The 22,330-nt window shown below is 44.5% G+C and overlaps 1 protein-coding gene across 1 annotated transcript in view; it reads right to left on the reverse strand.

The window, feature by feature from the left end:
* ANO2 (anoctamin 2) overlaps positions 1-22,330 on the reverse strand; it is a 265,370-nt gene that overhangs the window by 30,628 nt on the left and 212,412 nt on the right. Inside the window, exons 15-18 of the mRNA XM_074935844.1 lie at positions 13,928-14,129; positions 9,640-9,751; positions 8,460-8,517; positions 5,624-5,724 (exon numbers count right to left, since the gene is read on the reverse strand). Coding sequence (XP_074791945.1) covers positions 5,624-5,724; positions 8,460-8,517; positions 9,640-9,751; positions 13,928-14,129 — 473 coding nt within the window. The remainder of the gene's footprint in view (positions 1-5,623; positions 5,725-8,459; positions 8,518-9,639; positions 9,752-13,927; positions 14,130-22,330) is intronic.

Here is a 22,330-nt window from a genome sequence, read left to right on the forward strand (position 1 = left end):
GCAGTGGGAGAGCTACTGCAGAACAGCTGCCAGTGTTTTCACTGCTGTGCCATTTTAGACATGCTCTCAGCAACATTAAGGTGCTAAAACACCAGTGCCCTGTCTACCACTTCTGCCACCAATGGAGCTAGTAGTGAAGCTGTTGGAGAATTGTAGAAAAAGGTGAGTGGAGACAGCCAAAATAGAGACCAGAAATGAACTGCAGCACAGGAAAGAAGAGGGTAAAATCCAGAGTCCAAGTGTCGGAGGCGAGGGATTACTGATGTCAGAAGGCTGTGAAGGCTCCTCCCAGCTGCTGCTGCTTTTCCCCATCTAGAGTGATGGACAGAGGAGAGTCTACTGGATCAGGTATTTCAAGCACTTTGTATCTGGTGGGAGAGTGTGGGGACTAAAAGTTTCTCTGCCCTTGTTTGTAATTGTGTTTGCTGCTTTGGGGAAGGAGGCCTGAGGGTCTTGCAGTTTCTATAGTCAGCTTCCTGTGATCTGCTCACTCCCTCAAAAGGAGGGAACTTTGGGGGCAGGTGGGAAGGACTTGTAATCTCTGAGACTGCCACAGATTTACAGTCCAATCCGGCCCAGTTTGTGCACTCAGAACTCCCACTGAAGTCAAAGGGAGTTTTGGTTGTGTTTGTTATTTATTGGCATCCGTTCAGCTATAAACCGCCGATGAATTTCTGCATTAAGAATTCTTTATTAGCAACCAAAATGCACCACAAATGACAACAGTCATGAAAGGCTGTCTTGAAATACATTTTATTGGCCCTTGATTTTCTCATCCAATATATTTAAGTGCATTTTGAAAGAACTGATGGAAAGTGATATTGTATGTTAAGGGTGAAATCCTTGCCCCACTCAGGTCAATGGGAGTTTTGTTATTGACTTCAGTGAGGACAGGATTTCACCATAAGCATTTATCACAAGGTCAGGGATACAGAGTAATAAAATAACCGCTTGAATTTTTCAGTGAAGGTGGAAAATATAAAATTGGTGAAAAGGAGTTTCAAAAAAATTCCGGGTTCTCAAGCCCTTCAGCAATTTCTGTGGCATGAGAAGAGAATTATGGGATGTGACACCTCAGAGTGAATTGTGGCATATTTGCATCTGTTAAATTTGTGAATTCCAGCCATACAAAGCATGTTGCTGCAATTCCAGAAGGCTGAGCATCCCATAATTCCAATGCCATGACATAGAGCTAGCCGTTTTGATATTCTTGGATGCAGAAATGGAAAAACAAATCACAGGAAGGTAGAGAATACAAGAAAATCACATCTATCATAGCCAAGGAGCAGTTTCTCCAGAGAAGCATTAGGAACAGGTTAGAATTTGTTCTATGACTCTGCACAAAGCAGAGCTGACACGTGAAACCTAACTTCTGAATTCTCCAACTGGCACTGACTGTGGATAAGATGTAAACCAGGCATTTCTGACCATGGCAACATTTATGTTGAAGGAGAAGGCACTGGCTGGGTGTCATGTGTATCCAGCCCATAACCTGCTCAGCTGTACAGGCCTTTCAATTACTACTGTTTTTTTGAGTGAAAGAGGCAGCAAATGAGACTGATGCTTCACAACCTTTTGCAGGGAAACAGAAACCTACACTGCCCTTTTGGAAACCCCTATGGGCTTTAATAGCAACGAAACCAATAGAGCTATATAGAAATAACTCCGAAAACCAACAGAATTCAATAGGGAATTAAACCCTTTCTATAGGTGTTATGAATCATTCCACAGAATTTAATAGATAATTATGTCCCCATTATAGAAGCCTACAGAATGGTTCATAATACCTATAGAAAAGTTATTTCTGTTATATTCAATACCAGGGTGAACTCAGTGGCAGCACAACCACTATCCCTGAGTGGAGTGCTGAGAGCCAGTGAGAGAATTAGCACTGTTTTCTTGGGATCTCTTTCTCCTCAAGACAGGCACAGAGCAGGGGACAGAGTGGAGTGAGAGACGGAAAGACCTATTAGACCATTTAGTCCATCTCTCTGCCTCCGTAGGATTGGTCAGTACACAACATTCCTAGTGCAGGAAGAGAAGAGAAATGAGGGCAGTGGACAGCAGGGGGGGAAGAGGGAGTTAGGGGAGACAGAAGACCTTCTGGTGGAGAAGGGATGATCTAGCAAGGAAGATGGATGGGAGGGAAGAGAGTAGCCAGGAAGAGTGGAGCTGGTCAGAAAATATTCATCAAAACAGTCTTTGGTCGGAAAAAAGCTGTTTCAACAAAACCAAAATTTTTCACAAAACTGTATATTGATTTTGATGATTTTTAAAAAAAGTTTAAAACACATTAGTCCCAATTTGGGAATAATTCTTTTTTTTTTTTAAATCTTGAAATTTTTGCAGGACAGAAAATCAGTTTTCCGGCCAGTTCTAATGAAGAAATCCAGGAGTGGAGCAGAGGTAACAGGGTACAGAAGGGAGCCAGTTGAGTTGGGTAGAGGGGCAGAGAGGTTCCAGTTAATCTGGGTGAGAATGGGACAGGCTGAGACGTCATATAATTTACGAACGGAGACAGAAAAGGCTTGTCAGCATCAATATAACAAGATAGCACTGGTATTCCTCTGGGAAGAGGAGAAGTAAAGCAAGCTTGTTTTTATTTAATACATATTTCAGTTTTAAACTGAGATCACCGCAGGTTGTTGGCAAAGGAGGAGAAACAAGTGGAATGAGGCTGTCCCATTCTTTCACTAAGCAGTGCATTCAGTGGATTGAGACATATTCTGACAGTAGCCCTGTATTTTGACTGGATTAGTCTCCACTTCCATGAATCAAAGATAATAAATGCAGTATTTATAACTTCATAACCATCCCCCCTTAAACAAACCCAGTAACAGTAAACATTTGGAAGAAGGAAATAAAAAAATCACATCAGGTTAACACTGAGAAAGCTTTAAGCCTCCAACATGTAAAAGTCTTCTGGAGCAATTTACCACTTTTTTCCTCAAGATATGCTATAAACTTCATAGACTTAGACAGAAAACAGGCCTCCTCAGTAAACCTTAATTTCACAAGGATAAAGCCATGCATAATCCATGTCCATATTTTTTTCTTCCACTTTAACAATAAAAAATTATTTCCGAGGAAAAGGGCCTGTGACTTTGCACCCCATAATGCTTTATGGAAATATGCTTATGCATCTATATATGACATAACTGGAATACGTTTTATGCTACATATGCCATGTAACATATCTCTGTAAAGGTTCTGATCTACTGAAGATATTCATCCTATTTGTATGCATGTGTCATTTTTGTACTCAAAGTTAGGAATATTGGCTGTGTACTTGCTTGATTTTAAGTAGCCTTAGTAAAGCATTTGGTCAGCTTCTTGAGAAAGGAATGTGCAAATTAAGTACCCAATCAAGAAACACTTAATGAACAATGGATCTTGGAAGACTCCAATCCACATAAGAAGTCTTCCTGGAGACATTCAAGATAGAATGTGGCTTGGATGGTAAGGAACTCAGTCATGCATGGACATGTGACTTGCCCATGTGACTCCAAAACTCCATTTTGTAGCTGGATTCTATACAGGGGGAGGGAGGGGTGTCCACCCACAAGAGAAAGTCTGTTTAAACCCCAGGGAGACCCCTCCATTTTGTCTTCAGCTGGCTCAAGAGATAGCCTCTCCACCCCAAAGGATACCTGAAAGAAACTGGAACAAAGGACAGTAACCACAGGGGGTGTGAGTGATTGCTGGACCCAGAGTAGAAGAAGACTGGTCTGTAAAAGGAAGCTTACTGGAACACCTCTGAGGTGAGGTTTTATCTGTATTCAGTTTTCTTACTGTATTAGGCATAGACTTGCGTGTTTTATTTTATTTTGTTTGGTAATTTACTTTGTTCTGTCTGTCATTACTTGGAACCACTTAGATCCTACTTTTTGTATTTAATAAAATCAATTTTTACTTATTAATTAACCCAGAGTATGTATTAATACCGGGGGTGGGGGGAACAGCTGTGCATATCTCTCTATCAGTGCTACAGAGGGTGAACAATTTATGAGTTTACCCTGCATAAGCTTTATACAGGGTAAAACAGATTTATTTGGGGTTTGGACCCCACTGGGAGTTGGGCATCCGAGTGTTAGAGACAAGAACACTTCTTAAGTTGCTTTCAGTTAAGCCTGCAGCTGTTAGGGAACGTGGTTCAGACGTAGGTCTGGATCTGCAGCCGGCTAGCGTGTCTGGCTCAAACCAGGTAGGGCACTGAAGTCCCAAGCCGCCGGGGAAAACAGACTTAGAAGTAGTCTCAGCACATCAGTTGGCAGTTCCCAAGGGGTTTTCTGTGATCCAACCCATCACAGGGCCCAATTTTCAAATGTATTTCAATGACACCCTGTTGTGGTTCAACTACAAGACAGGACAAGTTTTAAGCAAGCAAGCAGGCTGGTCTGCCGACGGGCTGGTCCACCTGTCAGCTTTTCCACCCTCTCCTTTATTTCTCTCTCTCCCCCCACGCATTACATACTCCAACAGATAACAGGAATACACTGGCTTTGTATAATATTCTTATTTACCAATTTCTATCTACCGCATTCCTTGCTCTCGGGCCTTGAGCCCAGTCCTGGGAGGCTTCCCACGGTTCATGTCATCTGGGCGAGATTCCAAGGTTCATGCCCTTGAGAGGAGCCGTGTGCGCACTGCTCCTACACAACACTCCGGGTGTGCCCTGAACGTTGCCAAGTCCATGAACCTTGCATGAATGCTACAACACCCTATTGTGCATCTCCCATCAAGATTCTAGTCCTCTTCTTCTTCAGAACCCTCAGTAAGGATCTCATCCAGAACCCATCTACATCAGTGGAAAAACTTGCATGGAGTTCAGTGGAGCAGGATCAGACACTGTAGTAAGCCGTACAGTACATACGCATCCAAGACTACCAGTGTTCCCACATATCTCAGAGAATGTTGTCACCAACAAAAATGATGAAGTTGAGAGAAGCAAGGGTAAAATTCACAAGACTCAGCAGCAAGACATTCTCAGTGACGGCTCTTGGCTGCAAACCCACCTGCCACTGCAGGTGCACTAAGCCCGAGTTCTTGCCACATTCAAAACATGATGCAAAATTCTCCTCCATGTATAAGCTCACTATAGTAAGACAGCTGCTAAATAGCATGTCACCACCTTCTCCATAGTCTAGTTACAAAATCATACAGTGAAGGGCACATTAAAAACATGTAGGTTTCATGTGTAAATCCACAAAATAGTGTAGATCAAATAACCCATTTTAAGATCTTATATGAGCCATTGTTTCCCTCACCCCCATTTCATATCCATTTGTATTCAATGCGGCTACTCTGAAAGCTTCTCTAAAACTTCCCAAGAGATTTATCATATCTTTCCTACTTTCCGTAGGTTTCTAAAGTTAATTTATATCAATTCTTCAATATATTCAGACATTTTCTTTAATCCATTTACTGCAGATATAGCCAATTATATAAGCCAGATCATTTCATCATAACCAGAAGCGTGATTTATCATCATCTTAAGTATATTCAATTAGGGCTCATTAAAGTCAATGGCAAAACTCCCATTCAGTGGAAGAAGGATCAAGCCTTTAATTTACAATCTTGTAGGAACAAAGTGCATGGTAACGGAAAAGGTTGAAATACATACGGGATTCCAATTTCAAAAAGATTATTCTGAATAAGTTGCTTTCCAAGCATAATGATGCTCAGCTGAATACAGAGTTCCATCAAACAGCCTCCTGGAGCACACTGTAATTTAAGGAGAAGCACAAACTGTTAGTGAATTACGACAAAGGCATGAGGAAGCAGTGATTGCTGCTTTACAACTAATGTTGAAATTAACTTTGCATTATGAGCCAGATTTTCAATTCCCCCATGTAACTTTGCCAATTCCAAGGAAACTCATTTCACATCAGGTCTCAACCTGGGGTAGAATTTTATCAGGATCTTTTTCTGGGGGGTGTGGCAGGGAACTAGAAAAGGACTTCTAAAGTTCTGAGCCAAAATTTTCAAAAATTACGACAAAGGCACGAGGAAGCAGTGATTGCTGCTTTACAACTAATGTTGAAATTAACTTTGCATTATGAGCCAGATTTTCAATTCCCCCATGTAACTTTGCCAATTCCAAGGAAACTCATTTCACATCAGGTCTCAACCTGGGGTAGAATTTTACCAGGATCTTTTTCTGGGGGGTGTGGCAGGGAACTACAAAAAGACTTTTAAAGTTCTGAGCCAAAATTTTCAAAAAGTTTTTCAGTAAAGTCTAATTAGAATCCAAAAGATACAGTAAACTATAAATTATATTCCTTTTAACGATCCTAAACTAGTGGTTCCCAAACTTGGTTTGCGGCTTGTTCAGGGTAAGCCTCTGGCGGGCCGCGAAATGCTTTGTTTATCCGAGTGTCTGCGGGTACGGCTGCTTGCAGCTCCCAGTGGCCGCAGTTCACCGTTCCCAGCCAATGGGAGCTACGAGAAGCGGTGTGGGCCAGGCTACCGCTTCCTGCGGCTCCCATTGGCCGGGAACAGCAAACCATGGCCACTGGAAGCTGCGAGCGGCCATACCTGCGGACGCTCAGGTAAACAAAGAATCTCGAGGCCCGCCAGGGGCTTACCCTGAACAAGCCGCGAACCAAGTTTGGGAACCACTGTCCTAAACATTAAAAAACCTGGAAATTAATAGTTGAAGAATCCAGATAGTTTCCTCTGCCATATAATCTTTTGTTATCACCATTCGTTATCATCATCATTGTTATTTACAATAACAATCCAACCTTAACTTTGCCCCCTAAAACTTTCATAAATATATGGAAAGATCAAAATATTGAATTATTAAGAAATTGTAAAATATTGTTTTCTATTCAAAGGATCCATTTCTAATAGACTGCTTCACGAATATATACTATAATGTTCCTCACTACAAAAACACACATGCTTTAGTTGTTACACAATATTTATTAATTACTATTATTATTATTTATTTGTACTACGGTAGCACCTAGGAGCCCCAGTCAGGAACCAGGACCACATTGTGCTAGGTGCTTTACAACCAATGGGGGGGAGAGGGGAGGGAGGGAGGGAGGAGGAGACAAAGACTGCCAAAGAGCTTACAATATTTTAACAGTACAAGCTTGCAAAGACTACATACATTTATATGAATCCACACTACCATATAATCAAAACATTTCAGAACACCAAATCCATCAATCATTCCAATTTTATTGTCATTCTATTCTGTGGTCATTCCATAACCATATATGGGATAACTCAGTGGTTTGAGCATTTGCCTGCTAAACCCAGGGTTGTGAGCTCAATCCTTGAGGGGGCCATTTAGGGATCTGGGGCAAAAATTGGGGATTGGCCCTGCTTTAAGCAGGGGGTTCTACTAGATGACCTCCTGAGGTCCCTTCCAACCCTATGATTTGTGCTTCACCAATAAAATCACTCTGAAAACAAGTATGGCACTCTGAAAAACCATAGTCTCTAAGATGCCACTAGGATTCCTTTTCTTTTTGGGACTACTGTATATTCCTTTAAAATGTTTACTATACATTTAATTTAATTATGAACAGTATTCATTTGATTGCTTTTTTCCCCCATATTGGAAAGATACAAATAAACAAAGGCTCTGATCTTGCAAACTTGTATGTGTGCTTTACTTTAAGCACTGGATTAATTGGATTGATTTAAAGGGAATACCAATACCTGCTTAAAGTGAAGCATAAAGAGTCTGCAGGATTGATCGGGGCCTAAGAGGACAAAGTGGCGAGATCCCAGAACTATTTTTTTTCCAGACTTTTCAAGGGGAAAGATGGTCTAATGCTTAGGGCACAAACCTAGCCCTTGCATTCAAGCCCCTGCTCTGCCACAGACTTCATGTGTGATCATGGGCAAGTCACCCACCCATGGAAAAAAATAGTGGGTGCTCAGCACCCACCAGCCACAGTGTTTAGCTGCACTGTCGATCAGCTCCTTAGGCAGCTGGGGGAGGCGCTTGGGGGAGGGCAAAGAGCAGCGAGCAGCAGGTGGGCGAGGCCTTGGGAGAGGGGTTGGAGTGGGGGCAGGAAAAGGTGGAGTGAGGGTGTGACCTCGGGGGAGGGGCAGAGCAGGAGTGGGGGTGGAGCACCCCCAAGGAAAACTAAAAGTCAGTGCCTATGACTTCATCTCCCTGTGTCTCAATTCCCCATGTGTAAAATTCAGATAATAGCACTGTCCTACCTCACAGATGTGTGAAAATAAATAGATCACAATACTGTAAGGCACTCAGATACTGTGATGATGAGGCCATATAAGTATCTAAAACAGACAGATTATTGGGACTGAATTTTGTTTTGAATTTTTCTTTTCTCTTTTTGGAAGGCACAGAATTTTGGTAAAATAAATGCGGTAGGTTTTTTTTCAGCTGTTCACTGGACTCCTTAGAAAGGCACTCTCATCCATATCTCTTTTTTAACTATGTTTTCTGTTTGAATTCCATCTGTACTTGCCTCTTCCATTCGGTAACCATCAAACATATATACATAACTACCAGGTCGGCCAACAAACCTGAAAGTAATAAAAATATATGAAATGATGAAAAAACAATGTATTAAAAATTATCCTCAACAAAATTACTGCTTATACACAGTAGCCAGTTTTAAAATAAATTTCAAATTAACTATTTTAACATGATTTAAAAAAAAAACCCACCGTCAACTTCAGATAAATTAACTAAACCGAGTTTCAAATATTGTGCCTGTCCCTGAGTCTCTCTGACAATTTTTGCAGTTCTAAAATCACCTTTTCCTATTTATAAAAATGTTTTTCTTTCTCGCCTGGTTAAAACCCACACTAACAAATGGGAAAATTGACCGAGGCTCTGATCTTGAAAACTGTTACACATGAATAACTTCATGCATTTGAGTAGTCCTAATGAGCAAAGTTACTTACATGTGTGAGGGGTTTCAGGACCTGGGCTATTCTGAATATACACATTGAAAGTGACTACACCCAAAGGGCTGTCAAATACAATACTTAAAAAAGACTAGAAAAAATATTTTTCCCCATGTCTTTTAGAACTGCCTTAGATAATACTTCTCAAAATTGTAAGTAAAATATTTTCAGACAAAAGTGTGATTTTTTTAATTGATGGCATCCACAGGCATTAGTTCACAATATATTATTGTTTATTATATGTATTACCACAGTGTCTAGAAGCCATAGTCATGGACCAGAGCCCCATTGTGTGAGGCCAAGTATAAAACACAGAACAAAAACATGGTCCCTGCCCCAAAGAGCTTAACAGATAGATTAACAGCTTATAAAACTTAAAAGGAGCACAACAATTATATGAATCTAACTAGAATTCAGAAATACATACATATTTAAAACATTGTTTACAAACAATCACTCTAAGATCTCCATCTGCTACATTATGGACCATCAAGTTCTGGTAGGCAGTGGATCCTGCATGTACAGGAAACCACAACTATAGAGGAGCAAAACTGATCATGAGTCCACCTATGGATCTCTCACCCCAGAGCAATCTCTCCAGGCCAACCTGACCCACTCCCTCTGCCATTTTGGGTACTAAGATGGCCATTCCAGACCCTTCTATGACCTTACTGCCGTCAGTAGCCTGCAACATGGGGCCATTAATAATAAATCAACAATGTAAATTCATCCTACCTTCCTTTAAAAAAGGCAACATAAAAAATTGGTGCATAAGAGTTCACAAACTTCAATAGGAAAGCCTTCAAAATTAACCTCTCTTCAAAGGTCTTTTCTGTTTTTGGTACCTCTGCAAAATAAATAAATATATACAATAAAACATAAAACCCCACAAAAGCAATAGATAAATATGTAATTGTCTTTCAGTAGACTCAAGCAAAAGCAAAAACTGTATTATTAGAGTTAATGTGGTTTTATCATATCTTTTATTCTGCACTGAGTGACACTAGAAAAATATACAGCGTCCTTTTTTTCTTCTTACTCCTGCAAATTTCCGGCTATTCTTTCAATTAAAGTGTATTTGGCAATGACACATATAGAGGCACCTACGTACACTATAAAATGAACCAGATGCTCAGAGGGTAGCTCTGCTGGTTTACACAGTTGAGGGTCTGCCCCAATCTCTCTCTACTCCGATGACCCCCATCACTATAACATGCGGCTATCTTGTTAATATTAATGGTGTTGGAAGGACACATTAATTGGGGCCTGATTCTCATTTACAGTAAGGCCCCTTTTACACCTCCAGCTCCTTGTCTAAATGTGAATCAGGTCTTAATGAATTTATTCTCACAACACCCTTTGAAATAGAGAAGTACTGCTATTCCCATTTCATAGATGGGGAAACTGAGGCACAAACATTTCAGGGCCTCATTCAGGGGCGTATTTAAGTACCTGCTTAACTTTAAATATGTGAGTAGTTCCACTGACTTCAATGGGACTGCTTAAATGTTTAAAGCACATGCTGAAGTAACTTCCTGAATCAGGTTCTAGATAGCTTGCCCAAGTTGATACAAAACATTTTTTGTGGGGGAGGGGAGACAGGAAGTGAACTTAAATGTCCTAAGCCCCATTCCCTACTCCAAAACTTTAACAAGATGACCATCCGTTCCAGAAGGTTCTTCCCCTCTCCATACACCCTCCACACCTTTAGATATGTCTTCTATAAAACTTCTGAAAATACATCACACAATTGCTTATACATTTCAGTTGACTTCAGCACCTTGCAGAATCAAGCCCTTAAAGAGTATTACATTTACATTAATAGTATTAATCTACATTAACATAAAAACTAAGATTTTTTTTTTATCAGCCATGTACAGGGCTTCTGAGGATAGCTACCATGCATGTTTAACCAGGCACAGAATAGATTGTTGTTATTTCATGCTGGTTGTCACTGTAGTGGATTCAAAATGTGAAATAATAAGGGCGATTCAGTGCATCGGTCTCAAGAAGCCTCTGCAAGCATTACTGAAATTGTGCAGCCTAGTGATTTGGTTCAGGTTTTTTTAAAAAGAGCTCATCTTCCATTAAAACACTTAAATAAGAACCACATTATTAAAAGTGCCTAGCATTGTGAAATCTGTGGCCAGATTTTTGTAAGAGCTTAGCATCCAGCAAGCTGAGCTCTTGAAGTTCTAGCCCTTAGAAAATTCACTTACACAAACCACCTGACTTTATGGAAATACTTCATTAAAAATTATTCATTTGGGGCCAATCCAGCTAGCACTGCACAGCCCAAATACGAGCTTATGTGCTGGGTAGATTTGCAAGGGGACCAGTGGAAGGAATAACCCCATGGTAACAGTGCAGCCCTTGGAGGGGATAGGAAGTTCCATGTAGGAGTAGAACCCCTGCCTCACAGATGACTCCTACAGAGATGAGCTCTGTCCCAGGAAGGAAATGTGCACCCCCCTGACACACATAAGAACTCACTTCATCGGTGAGCTGTAGCTCACGAAAGCTCATGCTCAAATAAACTGGTTAGTCTCTAAGGTGCCACAAGTACTCCTTTTCTTTTTTCTTTTTACGAATACAGACTAACACGGCTGTTACTCTGAAACCTGTCTTCCAACAGTGGCCAGTGCCAGGTGCCCCAGAGGGAATGAACAGAACAGGGCAATCATCAAGTGATCCATCCCCTGTTGCTCTCTCTCTCTCTCTCTCTCGCGCACACACACACACACAGACACACACACAGTGTTCACTGCCTCAGGAGGTCAGGATTTGTCCCTTAGTTAGTGAGGTCTGATAGACAAGAATGCATACAGTCAGAACAGGAATAGAATGGATGAATGAATAAAAGAAAAGGAGGACATTTTAACATATGGTTTATACAACTTAAAATATCCAACGGTGTCCTGAATACATACCACCAAAACCCCAGAGCTGAATTATGCTCTTTGCAGGTAGTGCTACATGGAGGCTGGGCCAAGGAATTGCGCTGAGGGAGAGACTATGCCCCTGTAACGCATGAACAGGGGTGATTCTGCTCTCACTTTACCACTGTTTTACACTTCATTTGTTTCCCCATGACTTGAGGGGAGATACCCCAGTTTACACCAACACACATAAGATCTGAATTAGGCCTAATGCCACCTGGGTGCTGGGGATAGGGTGACTTACTCAGCATCAGGAAACATGACCCTTTGAAAGAGGTGTAATCTGCACTCCTGCCGGTACTGCGGGGGAGTCAATGTCCTTCCTTTGCATTGCACAGATATTCCCCGGCTGAGGCCACAAGCACTGCCTGAAGACCTAGTGATTCGCCTTCTAGCCCTTCACAGTGCCTGTGGGCGAGGTTATTGCTGCCTCCTGCCCTAAGCACTGATTCAGCCAGATATTTTAGTACATGCATAACTAAGCATGAAACTAATCTCATTGATTTCCATGGTACTACTCATGTGCTCAAAGTTACTCACATGCCTAAGTCCCTTGCTGAACAGCAGCCCAAATGAGCTTAGGGATGGAAAGGGGATCCATGAACCCTCCACTGCTCCTACACCAGGGCAGGAAAATTTGCCCCTTAAAGTGGAAGAATGCAGCATGATGCCAGACACGTCTATGAATTGCAGTGTGAAAAGAAAATTGCATCCATTTTGCTCAGCTCAGCAATATGAAAGTTCACAAGGTAAGAAGCATTTATCAGCATGAATGAATTGTAATTTTTTTAACATTTTTAATTACAGTTGGCATCTGAGCATATTAGCAGAGACAGCCATCTGAATGAACCATGACGTAATTTGTGGCACTAGAAATTATTCAAAAAGGGCCAAAGCCTAGAATTCATAGTGGGTCCTGTCTCAGGCAAAACACCCAGTTACTTCAATAGGAGTGTTGTCTGAGTAAGGGCAGCAGGGCTGGCTCTAAATGTGACTTGAAGCTCAGGGGGGGAATAACAGAGGGATATTTTATGTGAAAGCTAAAAAACTGACTGTATTTTTCATCTTTGTTTCCCATACAGCTCTGAAAACCAAATGCACAACTGGCATCAGTGGGTACATCTCCACTGAACTTAATGGAATTATGCCCATTTGCACCAGGGCTACGTTTTGCCAAGAGACTCGCTGCAAAAAGGGAGAGAAAATATAATAAGGTGGCATTATGTTAAATGTATTACTGGTCTCTTTTTATTTTAAATTTTCATTGGAGTCAAATTGAAACAATTGGGCTGCCCCTAACAATAGAAATCATTCTACTGTATCTCACCCATTTATGACTGGCCCTCTGTTATGCTAGTATGCTATCAGAAGTGTAAAAATGATGCTATTTATAATAGTACAGTACACCCTATTTATAATGAACCCCTGGGGATCCAAGCCATTTATTTGTTATAGCCAGGGGTGCGTTATAGTGAAAGAGCCCTGCCACCGGGGTCAGCGTCTGACATCTCAAGCCCTGTGGCGGTGGCAGGAGCATAGAGCTTGTCTGGCCCCAGAGCCTCGGTAGGGGCAGAGAGTTTATCCTGAGATCCTTGACTTTAATGGGGCTACATTGACATTCACCACTTGAGGATCTGACCCATTATTCTAATTTTATATGTGACGAAATCGAGACACAGAATCCTTTTGACAGTATGGTTTATTTTGTTTGGGAAACTGGTATAAACTGTCCCAGTAAAGGAACCATCCACTAGGAGGGTTTGCCAGTAGAGCTCTACCAGTGTTCTTTCTAATGCAGACAAGGCCAAAGTCCAACTGATTTCAATGAGAATTAGGCTTCTCTGTGTCTAAGGTCAGATTTTGAAAAGTATTTAGACACCTAAATATGCTTTAATGTCTGGCCCGAAGTCATTTTTGAAAATTGGAGTTGGGACCCTTAGTCACTTGGACACATTTTTATCCTCTGGGCCTGAATGTTTCCTCTTTTACAGAACTGCTTTACAGGAAATCCTCCTTTTAGAACTTTCCTGCATACTCTATTGGAAATACATACAAAGTTGTAATGAGGGCTAGGAGAGCTTTACCCATTTCTGTCAGCCATTTGGCAACAGCTCCATAAATCTCATCTAATATAAGGATCACAACCAGGTTAATGATGACAGCGGTTGCAGTCACAGTCACACGAACGTTCGACCTGGTTGACTCATTTTTGCTGATGGACAAGGCAGCTGCTGTAATAATTCGGTACACGGTCACACCAAAAACTGCTGAAAATGTCACTGTAATCTGCAAAGAAATGTATGGAAATATCAGTGCACATATCTGACTAGAGCTTAAAAAGAAATGTTTAATTATATCTCAAAATTGTTGCCCGAATTGGTGTTGAGTGACTAGAAACTAGAGTAACACAAGAACAAGAGGATGTACAATGAAACTAAGTGGTGGGAAATTCAACTCCTATAAAAGGAAATACTTTTCCCCACACAGCAGGTGATTACACTCTGGAACCCGCTGCTGTAAGAAGTCACTGAGGCCAGAGCCCTAACTAAGCATTTTAGCACCTGAAGTGAGCAAGGATATTTGCACTCCCTGGAGGTGATGAGTGGGGGGGCATGCAGGGTCACATGCCCACCAGATTTCTGCCTTCCATTTAACATAGAGGGTTTCAAACCGTGGGGCACTAGGGGGATGCATCCCCACAGTCTGAAAATTGTCACCTCCTGCCAAGAGCCAGAAGATCAGAAGCTGGCAGAAGCCACCTGGCCCACTCGGGCCCCTGGTTCTCCATGCTGTGGAAACCAGGGCACTGGCTGGCTACCCAGAAGCCCTCCTTGCCCTGTTCCCCAAGCCAGCTGCCTCTGCATTGCTGGGCACTCCCCAGGCAGGGCAGGCGGCCCAGCTCCGGCCAGCGATGCCCCCTGGAGTTGGCCCTTGCCCATGGAGCCTGGCTGCCATGAGATGCTCCACAAGGTGCTCCCTGCATTATTCATCCCACTTGGGCACCTGTGTCTCAGCAGCCTGGTCACACCCCGCTCATTGCCTAGGGACCTGCCATTGCAGCTGGGTCACTCTCCCCATACTCCCTGCATATAGAGCAGAACCCTTTGCTCCCCTTGGCTGCCCTGCCCCAGTCCTGTGGCTGCCGGGCTTGCGGTTGAACTGCCTGAGCTCTGAGCTTGGCCACACAAGCCTGGTGCCCAGCCCAGGCCTTGGGGGTGGGCAGCTGCTGCTGGCAGGGCAGACTCACTCCCACCAGCTCCAGAAACTGACGGCGTGAGAATGGAGCAACTGCTAGGGTTAGCACAATTCAAATTCCCAAATAGAGGCCACTGCCAGGGAGAGGGGGAGCTGGAGGGGAGGTGGAGGGACTGGAAGGAGGGACCTGCTGCGGGGGGTACCCACTGGAGATGGGGAGAAGTGTCACTCCCTGTCACAGTGGAGGGGTGGCTGGCACAGGCCCGGCCGCAGCACCAGCCGTAGGTCAGAGCCTCCCTATGGCCTTCTCCCCATCCCCACAGCTGGGCATGGGCGCTATTTCAGATTGGGGCGGGGGCAACTTTAACTGTGATTCCAGGGACTACTAAGCACCTGAAAATGCTAAGTTTTTTTGCAGATAATAACTTAGAAATTAGCTGACAGGAGCACTGTATCTAATTCCTATATAAAGAAAGAAAAATATATACAAACTCCAATTAAAGCCATATTTTAAATGTTTATGTAAATTTTGAACAATCAGGAGATATTATAGCAAAATATTCTGAATCTGTAACTTTGAGGTGGAGTCAGAACTGTTCGGCTATGTCCTGCCATTAAACCATTAAGACCCTCTTTCAGCTCAGTTGGTGGTGGTGAGGAGCCCGTACTTTGGGAATAGGAGGAGTCCGTTTCAATCCCCATGGCCAAGATAAATATGAGGTCCTCAGACGGTGAGCAGCTGTAACCCATATGAGGAGAGGGTGCTGCAGTCACTGGGGGACTTGTTGCTCTCGGTGGAGAATTCTGGATTTGGGAATGACAGGTCCCAAGATCCCATCTCAGACAAGCCTGAGCAAAGACGGTGGAAGTTACAGGGTGGAAGCACTTGGAGATTTCTTACACTGATGTCAAATATAAGATCTGAACAGCTGGTTCTGAGGCAAGCATTGTCTATCTAGGCAAGTGTGTACTGAACAGGCTGGTGTATATGTGCCCATGTAACTCTCATGGTTCCCCTGGCTGTCATGGGCCCTACACTGCTAACAGATAACAGAGACTCTAGGTTAGCTCAGGCATCAGGGCCCTGTCCTTTGGCGCAGGCGACAGGGGTTCTGCCCCAACCGGAGCTGTGAAGCTCTCTAAGGCTGTTGTGTGCAACACAGTGGTACCCGGCGGTTCTAACGGGCTGTGGAACTGTCACAACAGAGCAGTATCTCCCTGAGTTACTCCTTCGCCTGCTGTTCAGTGCAGTGACAAGGTTGTTACAGAATAGAAGAGGGTCAAATAAAAGCTGGCCACTGTAATTTGAAATCCATGTGTGAGTGACAGGGGCCATCATTGCAGTTGTGAAAATTTTTTGTCTCCAGGTCCCTCAGCTGGAATTCCAGCCTGCGACTCCCCAGCTCCATGGAGCTGAGCGCACATGAGTGCCCAGGGGTGCTTGCCTCCATGGGGGGCTCTAGCAGGCCATTCCTCCTTGCCACCGCCATGCAGTTGCGTCAGGGTCAAAGGTTTGTCAACAGCCGAGGGACAGAGGTCAGCCCTGTGTGCAGCAAAGGCCCCAGGATGGCACTGACCCTGTGAATGGCCTGAGCAGTGCCCCTGAGCAGTGCCCTGTGGGGGTGTGTCAGTGCAATGTTCAGCCAGGCCTCCCAAGAGCCATGGCTGTGCAACTCAGCACGCTGGCTCCTCAACAGAGAAACCCTGACCAAGGTTGAGTCTGTTTAAATTCCAAACACCCTCTAGTGGGTACAGCTGGCGATTAGCAACTTTAATGAGAGCTTTAACTGCAGATGCCCTCTCTCCCCCAGCGCTGGGAAGGGCCAGGCCCCAGGCTGGCAACACTGCTCTGCCAGGGCTCAGCCCTGCACACAGGTTAGGGAGTGTGAGCAGAGCATGGCTAGGCAGCGGGTCTGGGGAAGGCAAACAGCTCCATCCTGAGCTAATCGCAGACAAAGTTCCTCATGGCACAGATCCGTACAGCACCTAGCACATTTTATGTATGCTCCATCACACGGTCCTACTTGTGCACCCCTTATCCTCATAGTGCCTATGCTAACGCTTGTGTACCCCTTCTCTCCTAACCCTGCACTCCCCTCCTGCGCCCCCTTCTGCCCTAACCCCTGCACTCCTTCATGGTCCTAGCCCCCTGTACCCCCTCCCCATTCAGCACCCTCCAGGTATTTAATGCAGCTGGTCTCTGACCTCCAGCGCCTGGATGGAACCAGCCATGCAGCCCATTCTCCTTCTGCCCTTCCTACCAGCCAGAACTCACATTCCTGCCCACCTGCTGTTGCGGTCCTAGTGCCAGGGAAAGCCTTCTCAGGCTGGGGTCGCTGGACCTATGATCCTGTGGGGTGGGAGGACACTGAGCACCCTGGGCTCCAGCTGACTCTGCTGGATCCAATCTTGAGGGGTGGAAGGTGGAAGTACTGATGCTGCTGGACCCAATCCTGTGCCACCCCAGTTTTGTGCCCCCTGGTTCTGCGCCCTGGGTGGCTGCCCCTTTCACCTCACCCTAGTTATAGCTCTGACTATGGCCAAGAACTTCACAAGACTGAAACTGAGATTGGACATTTCTATGGATATCAAGAATACTCAGAGTTATAATTAATGACAAGAAAAATTGGAAAGGGATATTCATCCTTGTACTTCAGGGCCTAAGCCAGTCTCTAACTAATAGAGAAAAGGATGACACCCATGTGGGGCAGATTTCCCCACATCTGCCTGTTGCAGGGTTTGTAAGCATTCCTCTGAAACATCTGCTACTGCCTATGGTCAGAGACAGGAAACCAGCACTCTGATCATGCAGTGAGTAATGCATGTTGGATTGCTGTGCCTACACAGAGCTGCATCAATGTCAATGGGACTGCTCGCTGCAACAACCCACCCATATGCTTCCCACAGGAGAATTGGAACCTAATGGTGTAAAACCTTTTCTGTTCTACAAACTTTTGCCATAGATGGAAACATTTTGCTGTGTCTGAATATGCATGAATCTTTTGATACTGACTAAGGCAGAGTCATTCAGGGTTCATTGTAAATTTTTGTCCCAGAAGTCAAAGGGTGTTCTGTGGTCTCTGAGCAGATGACCTTTGCCCATGAAATCAGGCAAATCACCCATGCCACTTAAGGTCAGCTTCCCAACAGAAGAATTTGTATTTCACGGGGTTGTGTTATTCCAGTTTCAAAACACAAAATGAAATAATTTTTAAAGATAAAATTTCACACAGAAACACAGTCTTTGGCTAAACAGGGAGTCACAGCAGGAAGTGGAAAGAGGGTGGGTGTTTCTGTTTTGTTTTTGCCGTTAGCAAAAATTCCAAAGTAAATTCATTATTGTTGGTAAGGCATCTTGAGATCTTCTGATGAAAGAGATTATATAAGTGCAAAGGATTAGATTGTTATAATTATTATTTGGCTGGCCTGGGGCCTAGGTTCACAGTACAGGCCTAATGAAGTTTAGCACTTCAGTCTGCTGACTATTTTTAATGTAATCTTTTCATAATTAATAAAGGCCAAAATCATTTTTTTAAAAGGGGTCAGGATCAGCATCAACAGAATTAATCCCACACATCACCCTCCACTCGCAGGAAGAACCACAATTTTCAAGGAGCTACAGTTAAATTCATGGGTGGTGGTGCAGCCCATGAATTTTTGCCCTACGGAACGGCCTTACGTCCCCAGGGAGGGCAGGGGGTCTCCATGCACTGCCCCCGCCCTGAGTGCTGAATCTGCAACTCCCGTTCACTGGGAACTGCAGCCAATGGGAGCTGCGGGGGCGGTACCTGTGGGCAGCCGCATGCAGAGACCCCCTGGGCCCCCCGTCAAGGAGCTGCCGCCAGAGGGGTGTGCTGGTCGCTTTCAGGAGCCGCCCGAGGTAAGCGCCGACCCCCCGTGACCTCCTCCTGTACCCCAACACTGTGCCCCAGGCTAGAGCCTGCACCCAAACTCCTTCCCAGAGCCAAATCCACACCCCCTCTTGCGTTCAAACTCCCTCCCAGAGCCTGCACCCTGTACCCCCTCCTGCACCAAAACTCCCTTCCATTGCCTGCACCCCATATCCCCTCCCGCACCCAAACTCCTTCCCAGAGTCTGACTCCTCACCCCCTCCCACACCCAAACTCCTTCCCAGAGCCTGAACCCCGTACACCCTCCTGCACTGAAACTCCCTTCCAGAGCCCACACCCCACATCTCCCCCGCACCCAAACTCCCTCCCAGAGCCAGACCCCTCACCTCCTCCCACACCCAAACTCCCTCCCAGAGCCCGCACCCACTGCTGAAAGTGAGTGAGGGTGGGGGAGAGTGAGCAACAGAGGGAAGGGGGCGGGGCCTTGGAGAAGGGGCAGGATAGGGGCATGGCCACAGGGAAGGGGCGGGGTATGAGGCAGGGCAAGGGTCTTTGGCTTTTTGCAATTAGACAGTTGGCAGCCCTACCAGGCGGGCATGTGGAAGCCCTGGCCATGCCGGAAGAGCGCGCCCAGCAGTGCAGCTGGCAGCTCGCTGGGCACCAGCCAGTGCAGGCGCAGCACCGCCCAAATGTCAGGCTTGTGCGTGCGTGAGGGGCCCCATTGACTGTTCTGCTCTGGGGCCCGGAATTGCTATCGGTGGGCCTGCTTCTACCTCACCTGTCCATGTAGGTGCCCATTGTGATACCAATCACCACAAATATGTGAGCACCTCCCAAGTAATAAGAGCCAAAAATCACAATTAGAGCTGGCCAGTTGTCTAATTTTTCTGTTTACTTTCTCCAGAGGCAGCTGGGGATTATTTTTTTTTTTACTTTTAGTAAATTATTTCCTTCTTCACTCCCTCTTCTCCTACTACTCCTTTACTCTCTCTTTTTTCTCCTCCTCTGTTTTCCTTCGATATTTTAGTGTATTGAATGGAACACTAAGCCAATGAGTTTCCAGTTGCTGAGACAGCCCTGTCTCCTGCTGTCACGAGCTTCACCCTTAAGGATGACATAGCTTCATAGCACCTGCGGGACACAGTTGACAGAGAAGGTCTTCTAGTGAAGAGAGAAGAGCTCTCTGAAGTATCTACAGCCACTTCCATGGAATGCCTTGAAGATTAATGCAGAGACCTTAAATCTGATCTCGTGCTTTCTAGGGACCCTGTGTAGAGTACAGTGGGTGCTGAAGGTGAGGTACTCTCATGATTTTGGTATGATTTTTTACCTTTCACATGGAAACATGATGAGAGGTGCCAGCTCATGAATTTTCTCCTGTTTAAAATGCCCCCATCTCCCGTTACTGCCAATGGGGCTGAAGCCAACAAGATGGCTGCTCTTTCTCTGTCTTCACGTGGAAATGAGGCTGCCCTGAAAAAAGTGGGCTGCCACTTCTTTCTAGGACACTGAAGCCCTGTGCACTGGCAAGACGGCTGCCATTCTATGGTTCATGGCTGGACAGGGCACACAGACTGTAGGGAGCAGCAGAGACACTGTGAAAGGAGGGTGGGGAGAATGAGGGGAGCAGGAGGCAGATTTAGGGGGTGCAGGGAGATGTGGGAGGGCATGAGGAAGGCTGAGGGGGGAGATGGATGTGGGAAGCCGGCAGGAGGGAGCCTGAGGGGAACAGACGACACTGATGAGTTGGGAGATGGAGGGGCTTGAGTGGCAGTTATGGGCCAGATTCTGATACCATTACTCAAGCTGGGTAGCACTTTACTCCACAAATAGCTCCCCAGACTTCAGTGAGACAATTCCCAGAGTAAGGGTGGACTACTGAGTATGTGTAAACGTATGAGAATCTGGCCTTAAAGGAAGAACAGGCTGAAGCCCTGTGCTGTGACACTAGTTGATTTTCTTCTCCTGTATGTGTCAAATCCACTGTAGGAAAGTGGAGAGGGTTGCTGATAGTGAGAACAGCAGCAGAGGCTAATCAGGGACTATAAAGGAGGGTTGTGGTGATGCTGATGTGTAGCCCCATCCTGCTCCCTTGAGGCAACTGCACAGATTTTCATGGTTAATGCAGAAATCTTTGCTGTGATGTGTACTTTGTAGAACACCACTTCAGAAGGAAATTTTCAATAGCTTAAGCCTGGTGATATCCTGTTCCCAGTAAGCATACAAACTGCCCTTTGACTGCACAGCAAGAGGTCTTCATGCAGAACAGTGGTTGTGTATACAGACTTTAATGCACTTAGAAATGTATCTCATCATGATTATAATTATTACTGATGTAAAATAAGACTGGTGCAGAGTCTAATTGGGCGTGAAAGTAAAAATTGATTTTTGTAAAACCTACATTTAAAAAAAGCCCCCAAATAATATACTTGGTTAAGTAAAGGAAGAGAGAGCAAGAGCTCGATAGAGAAAAAAGTGGTAGAATGCTTCTGCTTGAAAGGGCTTCATATTTAAGAAGTGCACAGAATAGAAAATAAAGAGCAAGGTTCTACCAAGAGGAAATTGTCAGCAGCCTTAAGAAATATCAGGGAAAGTATGCAGTGTGAGGGTAGGTGGGGGGAGGTCAGGCAAAGCATCTGACATCATCATTCTACAACAATACAGACATTTGAAGGGAAAATTCCTATGGGTTTGTGCCTGCCAGATAGTGTAGGCCTGGAAAAGGTGGTGGTAGAAATTCCACAATCACTTCTGCAGCACTGGAAAATGCGGCTTATGTGTGCGCTTGCATGCCTGAGACTCTAGCCCACTGTATCTAAATAGTGATCATGCTTCTAAAAAAAATGTATTTAGTTTTTGTGTGGGTAGTGATAAAAGAGGTGGACTGGCCAAAATTAGTTACACGAGTGCAATCTCATATGCACCAGAACAACTGCAGAAACTGAACGCAGAATTTGGCCCAGTGTCCCCAATCACTGTTTAACTAATCTAGTAGGAAAAGGACTCTGTTCAGTAAAGCCCAGATTGTAATCTGCACATGGCAGATGGGATCTGGCTGGCTCTCAAACAGCAGAATTTTTTTCAACAGTTGCCCTGTATATGTTCATTGCTTAATGATATTCACAATATTCTAGAAAAACTCTCTGGGCCAGCTCCACCGAAATCAATGAAGCTTTGCTGGTTTGCAACTGCTGAGAATCTGGTGCTTTACATTTTACCTTTATAAATCTGTCTAGGATATTACACGAAGTGTGGGATACAACATTTAGGCCCTGATTCAAGAAAATGATCACAATCTTAACTTTAAGAACATGCTTAAATGAGATTGTAACATAGGGTTAAAATTAAGTGCATGTTTAAGTACCCATCCTAAAGAGGATGCTCTGCTAAACCAGGGCCTTATTCTGTAGCCACACTGAGATATATTACAGCATTGCTATT

The sequence above is a fragment of the Natator depressus genome, chromosome 1 (genome assembly GCF_965152275.1).
Source record: "Natator depressus isolate rNatDep1 chromosome 1, rNatDep2.hap1, whole genome shotgun sequence".
NCBI lineage: Eukaryota > Metazoa > Chordata > Testudines > Cheloniidae > Natator > Natator depressus.